General features: G+C 47.7%; 1 protein-coding gene across 1 annotated transcript in view; it reads right to left on the bottom strand.

The window, feature by feature from the left end:
* Positions 1-1,339: 1,339 nt before the first annotated feature.
* The window catches only part of LOC104383644 (discoidin domain-containing receptor 2), a 32,812-nt gene continuing 22,691 nt past the window's right edge, over positions 1,340-11,460 (bottom strand). Inside the window, exons 11-16 of the mRNA XM_009991850.2 lie at positions 10,180-10,424; positions 7,852-7,973; positions 7,277-7,474; positions 4,121-4,355; positions 2,703-2,852; positions 1,340-1,480 (exon numbers count right to left, since the gene is read on the bottom strand). Coding sequence (XP_009990152.1) covers positions 1,340-1,480; positions 2,703-2,852; positions 4,121-4,355; positions 7,277-7,474; positions 7,852-7,973; positions 10,180-10,424 — 1,091 coding nt within the window. The remainder of the gene's footprint in view (positions 1,481-2,702; positions 2,853-4,120; positions 4,356-7,276; positions 7,475-7,851; positions 7,974-10,179; positions 10,425-11,460) is intronic.

Below are 11,460 nucleotides of genomic sequence, written 5' to 3'. Positions count from 1 at the left end.
AAAGGATTTCAGAGCCCTCTAAAACCCTCCAGAGAATGAGCCGTTTGTGACACAACAAACAAAAAACAATCCCAAGTTCAATGAGTAAATTGTCTTACGTCGTGCAGGGAGCATCCAAAATCAGAGGCAAACCCAGACTAAGGGGCGAGGCTGGTCCCATCTCCCGATGCCAGCTTTGATCAGGGCAATACAGGAGCCTGGGCTGAAGTGCATCTGGTCTGGCTGACAGCACCAACCCTGCTGCAGACCTGCAGAGGAACTGCTGGTGCCAGAAAGACGTATCTGAGCACCAGGGGGATGACCCATACTCTGCTCCTCCTCCTCCTCCCACGTGAGCTACGACAAGTGGCACAGCGGGTTCCGCTCGCAGCCGTCCGGTTTCACCAAACCTAAGTTCCCTCTGCACACGAAACAGCATTGACGTAGAGATCTCATATTAATGGGTACTTATACAGGATTAATTGCACATCAGTCCATTGTGGCTACAAGTTCATTAGGCTAATAAATCTACATAGTGACAGTAGTACAGTATCAGCTACTTTTCAATACAAACTCCCTACCCTAGCCTTAATTTGTAGGTCAAAAGAAGATTTTCTACTGTAGCGACCTTCCTATGACCTTTAACATTCATTTTCAAAATTTTTTTTCTAGAAAAAAAAAAATCCAGTGTGGGGAAAACGCACATATATAACAAAAGCAGTGCTTAACAACCACAGGAAAAAAAGAACATGATCTTGGACTCTTGCATCAGCATCCTCCGTAGACCCTGGTAGCGTTACTTCCAAAGGGTTGCTAAATCCAGCTCCGCCAGTTCTCCATCTGTTAAAGCATTCCCTAGCTCCAGACATTTCTAGTCTCTCACTACACGTCTCCTCTGTAGCAAGAGCAGACAAACACTTGCTCATGTGCACAAGACTTCCATTGGATTTAATGGATAGTTTCAGAAGACTGAAGTCTTTACTTCCAGAAATCTGTTCTTGAGCAGTAGCGCTCTCACCGACTGGGAGCTTCCTATTCCACCCAGGAGAGAGCTCCGAGTCCCTCGTAAGGTTGTACTTAGTCGTTTAGCCCAAAGGTGTACGGGTATGTAATAAAACCCCTCTCACAGTATTCCCAGGAAGTGATTCCGAAGAGGAGATGATTTTTCAACCAAATGAGATCCTCTGGTCCTGTGTGTCAGACCATGGCCAATAGAATGAGCAGCTGCCATGGACATCTCAACTTAAATATGGAACAGTCAAGGGAGGAGAGCAAGGTAGCCTGACCATCTTCCCGTGAGGTACAGGCAAAGAGACACCAAAGTCACTCTGTTCTCAACAGTCTGTCTCTTTCTCTGGAGTCAAATGTTTGATTCCATTTGTTCTAGCAGGAAGTGGTGAATCATGTCAAAAGTGGGACGATCTTTTATATCCCTGCTCCAACATTTCAGCATCAGGTCAAACACAGGGTTAGGACACAGAGGAGTCTGGGAGAGATAGATCTGAAAGGAAGAAAAATAGAGCTATTTCAGTGGGCTTTGCATACCAGAATTGAACCTCCTCTAAATGAAAACCAAACGGACAGTTTCATTCCAGGTTTACAAGACACAGCCATCATGCAATGTTTGAAATCCATCAAGCGTGAATCTGGCAGTGAAGTCTGGATGGAGCTTTGACGCCATCTCAAGTGGCGCTGCGGACACTCTGCCAAGTTGTTTGATGAGCTGGTCACAAAACAGTCCTTTGTCCCCCAGGAAACACGGATGCTTCAGAGATCTGTCCTCCAAGTGACAGCAAAACACAAACCAAAACCAAATTTACCACAACAAAATCCAAATACTTTCACTCACCGTAGACAACCCATGAGGCTTTCTAAGCATCGTGACAGCTTGTTAGCAGGGACAGAAAAAACACCTTTTAGAGCTTATCTAAAGCACAGCTCAGCAGAATTTTTTCTTCCCCCCTCTCATTTCAAAACACATCTTTTAGGCTCTTCACGAAATCATTAGTATTCAGGAGACAGTGAGTAAAACCTTCCATTATTTTATTCCCCTTAATCCTTTAACTTGTTTGATGCTAAAGGTGAATTTTGGGACAATGGCAAACAACTGACTCTCCACTTGTTGGGGTACAGAGATCCTCAGTACTGAGGTGCTGGATTGTCCTGCATCACCACTGGTATCTGCTGAAGGAAGCAGCAGTGGGGAGCACAGTCCTGCCTGGGAGTTAGTAAGAGGACAGTGACACAGAAAAGCAACTAGACATGACCAAAGGCTTCTCTGGCCTACGTGGAGATACTACAGGGAGTATCTAACCCCTGGGTACTAACAACTCCTTCATCCCCACATCTTAGTAAGTGCTTGTCTTTCAGAGAAAACACTAGTTCTAGCAAGATCTGACAATGGGAAAGAGCAAAAGGACTTTGTAGGAGAGCCCAGAGAAGCTGAGGAGGACAGTGCATCCCAGGCAGATTGGAAAAGAAGTGGTTTATAAGGAAGAAGCATTTGATGGGGCCATGAGGTTCTTTTAGTGGGATCCAAGAGAGGAAAGCCAGCACAATGAGTCTGGAGGAGGGGAAAGAGAGGCAGGACACGCTTGAAAAGATGAGTAACAGCAGCAGAGACTTCTGGAGATGACTTAAGACCAGCAGAGAGTCCCTGTGGAGATCAACTTGGATGCGACCAAGTCAGGTGAAGGAAGGAGAGGTCACATTTGCTTTCTTACCTGCCTGCCCTGGCTCCGGAAGAATTCTCCTGTGTTCTCGATGACTTGCTCATCGGAGAGGAGGCTGTACGGTTGCTCCTTACACAGTACGAACATCTCCCAGAGGGTGACCCCAAATGCCCAGACATCACTGGCTGTGGTGAACTTGCCCTGTAAACAGAAAGCACATGGTAAGCCCAGGTTGCTCACAGCACACATTCAGCAAAAAACATTTCGGTCTACACCATCCACAGCCGAACACGAGGATGAAGAATTCATACCTGGGAAAAGAAGGAGCATCTTTCACTGGGACAAACCTCCTGAAACAGGGAGCAAGTCTCAGAAAACCAGAGACCACTGTCCCTCCTGAGAAAACCTGTATTTGTCTGCAGCAGTAGGAAAATGGACTGTGGCAGGGGGGTGGGCAGCTGCTGCCTACCTCCACCAAAAACAGTGCAGCACCAAAACGCCTTTGAACAAGAAGCAAAGCCCTCAGGGTGAAAGCATGGCCGAAGCAGACTCCAGACTCTTAGAGAAAGGCCAAAATAATTTTGATCTTTGCACATGTAAGAAGTTGGTGACAGCCTGCTCGCTCTCCCTGTTTTCTGTCTTTGAAAAATGTGCCCAAACCAGCTGTGTTTGGAACAATGTGTTTCTGAAGAAGTAAAAAGCAGCTAAAGATTGCTCAGAAAATAACAGAAAACAACTGGGGCTGGAGGGCCTGTTTGGGCAGAAGACATCCAAGAACCAGAATGCCCAGGCTTATCTGGCAACCCTAGCAGCCTGTCAGTGTCTGGAAGACGTTCACACAAGGAAGATGGGAGTGAGTTATGGTTTAGATGCAGCTGTAACCAGGAAAATAGGGCGAATTTAGAAAAGCGTAGGCCCATCAGCCTTTATAGCAGAGGTAATTACAATTTTTCCTGGGTACTTGGAGGGGGTGTTTTAAGAAAGTACAACAGGTGACCTCACTAACTAGTTTGAGAAAGAAATATTGGGCTGAATATTAAGCAACTGCCTCCAGCTGGGTGTGTTTGGGCTGTTGAACAATCTCCTAAGGGGAGACAGCAAGACCCTTAACACAAAACAAAACCCCAACCTCAAAACCAGACTTGGCACTTGAAACTCATGAAGGTCTGTCCCTGTCACTCTCGGCTTCACAGCTGGGGAAATAAGCACAGAAAGGCTGCGAAAAGAAGCCCAGAAAAGAAATTACACCCCAGACGATCTGTGGTGTATTTGCAAGGACATGCAAATCCTTTTCCAGGATCTGAGTTATGTCCAACACGACCTCGTGGACATCTCACCTGGGGCCATCTGTAACATGTTTTGATGCTATAAGGACTGTTACACATATCTGTGTTACTATTTCAAGGGCACAGTGGAAAAAAAAAAATAATCGGAGGAAGGGAGAGAGAATGGTTCTGTGCAGTCCCTACCAGGAGGATGCTTTCCCAGGCCATCCAGCGTATGGGCAGGACGGCTCTTCCCTGGATCCGGTAGTAATCCCCGCTGTAAAGATTCCTGCTCATGCCGAAGTCCGCAATCTTGATGGTGTAGTTGTTGCCCACCAGGCAGTTGCGAGTTGCCAGATCTCTGTGCACAAAATTCAGAGATGCTAAATATTTCATTCCAGAGGCAATCTGGGTGGCCATGTACAGCAGGTTAGAGTAGCTGCATTAAAAGAAAACAAAAGGAAGAAAAATCAATGGAGTTCCCCCCACTCACCTCTCCCTTGCATTTCATGTATCACCACTGTCATTTTATTTTCTGCCATAACAGTGAAACTAAACTGTCCAGTTTCAGGGCATGAACACCCCCACTTGCCAGGCTAAGCCAAGTTCCTGAGCTGACTAAGCAAAACCAGACAAGCTGTCCCTGAAATTCAGGGCCCTTAGAATTAGACATCACTTAGATTTTATTTTTTTTTTATTATCAAGCATTAATCTCATGATTTTCCATGAGTTTATGCATCAAAGCACTGACTTTTTGTGGAGAGCCATGCAAAATTAAGCTGTACAATCTCAGAATCTCATATCTAAAAAACTGCTTAGCTTGGTATTTCAAACACTGCCACTACTGCATGCTCACATTAATGCAAGTATCTGCCTCAACATTAAAGAGAAGTTACTTGATTTTAATGTGTTTTATATTACTGACAACATAAACAGATACATTTTCCATCCAACACAATTTGAATTTCCCCATTAGGAAAACGAAGATAATATTAATGAGTTGCAAGACACACAAAGTTTGGACCGTCTGACTGAGCATTCTTCACACACTGTTATTCTGTGATGCTCGGCTTGTTTCCCACCGTGCATGCTCAAATGCTTCACATAATCAAGCACTTGTCACAACAAATCGAATAAACTGCTCACAGTCAGTATTTCTCTGATAAAGCTCAGAAAAAGAAAGTCTCAGTCTCCTCCTCTTTGTGTTCTGGTGGCAGTGAGAAAAGCTCTACCATGTTATCTGAGCTACAACATAATGCATCTACGATAACAGATCCAGTCTATGTTCTAATCCATAGCTAAGCCATCGCTTCGGAGGCAGCCCCTCGCCGCGGCAGAGCGCTGGGCACCACCTCCCTCCCAGCCTTTCAGCACAGTGACCACCTCAGCTTAGCTGGGGGACACTTGGCCCAGTCCCATAGTCACCTCAATGCCTCTCCTGGTCTGAATGGACCTGTTGGGCACCCAGAGAAAGAACTGGGCTGCCCACTTGTACCTTGTTAACCCCTTTGTTGGCTTTTCACATAGGAGCAGGCAGAGCCTCCAGACCCAACCTTCTCCCTTCCCCCTGCTCAGCTGCAGTTGTGCCCCTGCCTGGAGCTGTTGCTCTTCAGACTCAAGAAGCCCCATCCCTGCGTCCCACCTGCACCCTGGCAGGGTCCCATGGGCAGCTGCCCGTGGCTCCCTGCCCCTCTGCCCCACGAGCTCCGCAGGGCTCCATGTGTGCAGCTCTGCAGATGGAGGGGCAGGACGGGAGACACCTTTCAGCAGGCTTGTCTTCATGATTTGCCAGATAGCCAGAGACAGTAGGGAGATGTATTTCAAATACCAAAGAGCCATAAGGACTTAAAAACGTGTGACCTCTCTGCAGGAAAGGGTTGGTCACCATACTCAGTGCGACAAGAACTGAGCTCAAGAGATGAGTGGGACGGCTGGACCTTGCCATGCCGGGGCAGGACAGGATGGCTGGACCTTGCCATGCCAGGGTGGGACGGGATGCGATGGCCGGACCAGGACAGGACAGCTGGACCTTGCCATGCCAGGGTGGGACCTTGCCATGCCACGGCAGGACAGGACAGCCAGACCTTGCTACACCAGACACCCACAGGCACTGGCAGAGACCAGCCGCACTCTCTGGCAGAGGAATTCATTTCACTTCCAGTAAACAACTCCATAGACACCTGAGCTAGTCATAATGGCCTCCTCTAACATGAAACTGTACCTGGCTGGAAGGGACAAAAGGAGAGGTTGAAGGATCAGCTGGAGAGAAAGAAAAACTAGAGGTAGAGTCAAGAAATGGAAACCAAGGAGGAATGTGAGTGACAACACTAGAGTCAAGTGAGAGGGGAGGAGGAGATAAAGAAGAAAGAACAGTTTGAGGCTTTGGCCACAGAAAAAATCTACAGGTGTAGACGTGAAAGCTGTTTCAGATGTGCAGAAAGGGCAGGAGACTGCAGAGAGCTGGAATATGTTTCTACTCAGACACAATCCTCTCCCATCCCACAGTTCCTGCTGTGTCATGACTGCAGGCTGCCAGTTCATCACTCCTCAACAGGACTACTGACCACTGCCAGCTACCAGCAGAAACGCCAGTGGTGTCTCGACATGGTAAGACTCAGCCATGCCCTGCCCAGTTCACCAAGAGAAGTGGTTCTGCCGAACTGCCTGGCTCTCAAACTACAAATCAATCTAATCCTTTGGGGAGGTGCATGCCAAGGGCTAAAAAACCACAGCAACTTCTGACCAGTGCAGGTTTCTTTGAGCAGAATGTGTTAGTCCTACACCCAACTCTGTGGAAAGGACTTCTGCAATAGTAGAGATGCTTTTATTTAGATTTAATCCTCTCATAGAGGAGGGAGAAAAGTGCCACCGCTGACAGAAAATGGTTTTCTTTGCCAAATGTTCTCCTTCTGTTGGCTGATGAAATCTTTCCTTAGTGAAGCTCCACACTCAACTCCCCTCATGTCATATTTTTTTAGACATCCAGAGAACATATGAACCTCCTTAAAAGCCTAAGAGACATTCTTGATTTTCATCCCAAAATTCTTGCTGCAATGCAACTGGCTTCCCAGATTAATGAAATGGTTGATGCAAGCCCACTACTGTAAACAGATGGTCACATGAGTAAACAATACATCTAAGATAGTCACTGTGACCAGAAAAACAGCCCACAGTCAGGGACACTTCCCGGGAACACAGATCTCCAGGCTCCAGTCCCACACAAAGCAGGACCAGTGTCCCCAGTACGTGCCGTGGCAATAGCCAGGCTGGAGGAAGGTCACTGCCTGGAAGGCACAGCCGATGAAACTGGTAGCTCTGTACTGGTTGATTCGTCCCAAAGACGGGCACAGCTCCTCTTACCTGACACAGGGAATATTGTTTGAAATGGCAAATTTGCTGTAGATCTCCCTCTGCGACAGGAACTGATTGAGGTCTCCGTTCTCCATGTACTCTGTTATCATGCACAGCGGGTCGTCACGCACACACACCCCCAGGAGCCGGATGATGTTCGGGTTCTTCAGCCGGGACATGATCTTGATCTCCTTCAGGAAATCATTTCTTGTAAAGTAGAAAACACAAGTGTGAATCCTAAACTATTTCTTTGTCTAAGGAAAGCAGAAGTAGCATGTAAGAAAGTCTCTGTTCAGAGACATTTACACATCTGCACACAGTAAGTGTGAAAGCTGTTTCTGGGCTTGTGTTCAACATTGACCCCTTCCCCAGCAACCAGGATTGACTCAGCACTTCAGTTTGACATGACGTGTGTTCCTGTCCTCCACTCCCTGCTCGTGGCCCGTTCCTTACACGGACACACAGAACATACACCAGAGACACACGACACTCTCCTATAGAAGTCACCAGGGTTACCTATGTGAAACTTGCCTGCAGAGTATTCCCTTTCTTTCGCGGATGGTCGGCACTGCGGATGCGCTTACCTGGCTGTTTTGTTGACATCTGATCTCAGCATTTTCACCGCTACGAGAACCGGCTGGTGAGTGAATTCTGAAGACGAGACTCCCAGGAATTCCAGCAGGCCATCGGCTTCGCAGAGGTGCACCTGTGGGGCAGAAGACAGCGGTGACTACGAGAGTATGCACAAGTCAAAAACCAGAGGAAAACGACGTCACATTGAGGTCATCAGTTTGGTCACCACTGGCACAATGACCAAGAGAATGATCTAATTAAGGTGACCGTTTCGATCAGAAATAGCCCATAGGTTGGTCCTAGATCCTGGACATAACGTGTACATACACTATACATAGGGGTGGATATGGGTTGCAGCCTGATAGGTCTCCAATGCATTGAATCTACTGCACACATACAGATGGGTGCAGTAGATTACTGGGGCAGTTCAATTTGCCCAGCAAGTACTGGAGACGTTCAGGAAGGTCACAGTGCCTGGAGTTGTCTGCTTTACTCTGCATGTGCATGCAGACAGCACGGCTGCAGCAGGCTTGGCATGTACAGCAGCCACGCACGTACTGAACTGTCCTGCAGCCTGGCATGAGTCACTGCTCCAACTTAACCAAGGAGCATCTAGGAATCAGACAGCTATCCAAAGTCCTCTAATTCTGGGGTGGGGGGGGCGTGAAGAGAAAAGTGTATGTGTACATGTGATGTGAACAGCTCACCTATGAGTATACCCAGAGATGAATACTCTGAGTACACAGAACGCCAAGTTTCTTCAGATAAATAACTGAATAAAGACAAAATTACTGCCAGGGTTGTGTAAAAAAGGGAGTGACAAGACATTTGCTTAAGAAGTTATCAGAATGCAAATTCAGCTGGGGAACTGGGCAAGAGATGCTGGGGTGGGGAAAGTAGACAGACCTGAGTGAGCGGGATAGGAAAAAAAGTATGGGAGTAGGGGAGCAGAGCGGATGTGTCAGCCAAAGACTCACAGCAGAGAGGGGAATGTAATGGGAGCTTCATGAATTTGATATGAAGAAAGCACAAGAACTTACGTGACAGGCACAGTGAGGAGAAACAGGAGACGGCATAGACAAACGGGACAAACCCCCAGAACAGAAACAAAAGTACAAAGATGCTGTTGCAGATACCAGAGAATGAGATCTGCTGCGGTGAAAGTACAGTCATGAGACTAGGAATAGCAAAGAGAACCAGGGTACTAAGTGCGTAGATTACAAGTGCAGGTAATGTGTCACCGAGCCCAGGGAGTGGGTAGTCAGAAGCAAGGAAGGAAAAAAAGCTTGAAAGGGAAAGAAGCTCTGAGTAGAGAGGTGAAAAAAACCCAAAAAAACAATGAGCCATGTTGCTAGAAGCAAAACTGCACACTAAGCCAGAGAAGTGGAGCAGATGACCAGTTTGGTAAAGACTAAGGAGGTGAGAAGGAGAAAAGAGAGAATATGATGTGGCATATGTGCAAAAGTGAGGGAAAGGGCCTGGCCTGTGGTGCCAGGAAAGGAATGGGCTCTGAATCCATCTCCAAGGAAAGTGGAGATGGAGAGCCTGGCTGCTGCTGTTTGACAACAGAAAGGAGGAGGAGGAGAAAGCTTTGACAGTTATTAGAAGGACAGGAATGAGAGGGAACGAGAAATCAGAAGCAAAACAATGAGAAAAAAGCCTGTTTCACTTTTGGAGCACAGCCTAAGATGGAGCAGGATTCAGGCAACAACAGCAGGGACTGCACCGACAGCCAGGCGAAGAGGCTGAGGATGTCGGTGCTTTTTCTGATACACTGAGCGATCCAGGAAGAAGTGAAGGAAAAGTGCTGTCAGAAGGGAGGAATTATAAAGATGGGCCCATCACAGACAAGGAAGCAGTCAGTAGAGGGCTGTGCTTTGCTAAAATAGAGCAGACAGTAGAATTTAAGGCTGTGAATAAGCAAAAGCTGGGAAGGAAAGAGACAGTGGAAGAGGGAGAGCAGGTGAGGGGAAGACTCAGGTCAGCATGGAACTAGGGATGGCATGGAAACAAAGCAGGGAGAGAAGCAGCAGCAAGGTGAAAACATTCACAGATCAAAAGCAGCTGAAGGAGCAAAGAGAAAGCTCAGCAGATGACAGACGCATGTATCATCATGTGGTGCCAAGCAGCAGCCTCACAGGTGCATAATGGAGCTCTCTGAAGCCTATCCTAAGGGACACCAGCTTTCCCCAATTGCAGAGACATGTATCAAATAAAATACTGGTATGCAGGTCCCTCAGTCCCCAGATATGAAGCAAGGCCAGAGAGGCAGCTCAGAGGTTTCACTGTGTCAGGCAACTCCTTTCGGTTGGAGGAAGCGTTGAAGACAATGGCTGTACCTCTCCAAACTGTCCTTCTCCCAGCTTCTCCTTGAGTCGTAGCTGATGCCGTGGGAATTCACCCACCGAGATGTCCTTCTTGGTAAGTGAATCCACAGTGAGGGCTGGGACTGCATACATGTTGTTGCCGGTCACACCTTGCAAGTGGACGATATCCGTTTCGGCATAGTGAGGAACGTTGTTCTGAAAGCCTTGGTGGGGAGTGGACTTGGTCAGGTCAGGCTCAGCATAGTCCCCACTGCACACTAAGGGGAAACCAAGGACAGGTGGAGTCAGACACACTCACTCCCATAAAAACAGGATGGTTCCACTCCTCCCAATCTTGCAGACCTCTGGGAATTCAGCCTAGCTGCACGCCCACTACCCTGTGCCACGGTACACCCAGATGAAGGCTCTGCTTTATTTTAACTAGGGCTTAAACCAGAACAAGCCGCACTTCTGCAGGCACCAGAATACCCGTGAGGTGCCAGTGAATCTGCCCAGTTAGGAGAGCTAAGAGTTCTTGCCCAGACACAGAGGCATGAGTCTGCAGTGACTTCCTGGTTCTGAATCATCCCGACTATGATCTGTTCCCCTTACCTGACACAGGGACACTGTCTGCAACATAAAATTGCTCTGGATTTCATTCTGCAACAAGAACTGATCAAGGTCTCCATTTTCCACGTCCCCTCTCAGCATGCTACACTACCTCTTACAGCTTATTCACATAATTATCATCTGATAAGTCTTTACCAGTAACTCCCTGTATGGTCAGTACCACACAGAATGTTTGTTCTGCTTCAAATTCACATCCTGACTCAGTCCAAATCGAGGTCCCAGCGCAGTATAATGCTGGATCTTAGCGACTTGTCAGTGCTTGAGGAATGCAGCACCACCCTCCCATTCACTAACCAGCACTGCCATCACTGAGCACAAAACACTTTTGGAAACGTTCCCTTCTCCATGCGTCCAAAAGCCTCCCAAGGGCTGGAAGCCAGTGCACCACTGACGATTCTCTGCTGTATTTCCCTCTGCTTTTCCTAAGCAAATTTCAAAGAGCCCTTGCTGCAGGAAGAGGTGCTAAAGGTCTTCTCCACCAGCCAGTCTGGGCAGCCCAGGACTGCTGCAGGCAGCGACTCCGCTGCCAAAGGGCTGATGAGAACACCCATGTGTGATTGCTGTGATGGCCAAAACCAGCTCCTGAAAGACGACCTGGCTAACGTATAAACACAGTCTTCAAAGAGAACAAAAAAAAGGCCACCACTCTCCAGTGAGGCTGCTGCTCCATCTGCCATAGTTACG

The sequence above is a fragment of the Tauraco erythrolophus genome, chromosome 22 (genome assembly GCF_009769465.1).
Source record: "Tauraco erythrolophus isolate bTauEry1 chromosome 22, bTauEry1.pri, whole genome shotgun sequence".
Classification (NCBI taxonomy): Eukaryota; Metazoa; Chordata; class Aves; order Musophagiformes; family Musophagidae; genus Tauraco; species Tauraco erythrolophus.
Note: the sequence above shows the minus strand (reverse complement) of the source record. Positions and strands in the feature narration are given on the sequence as shown.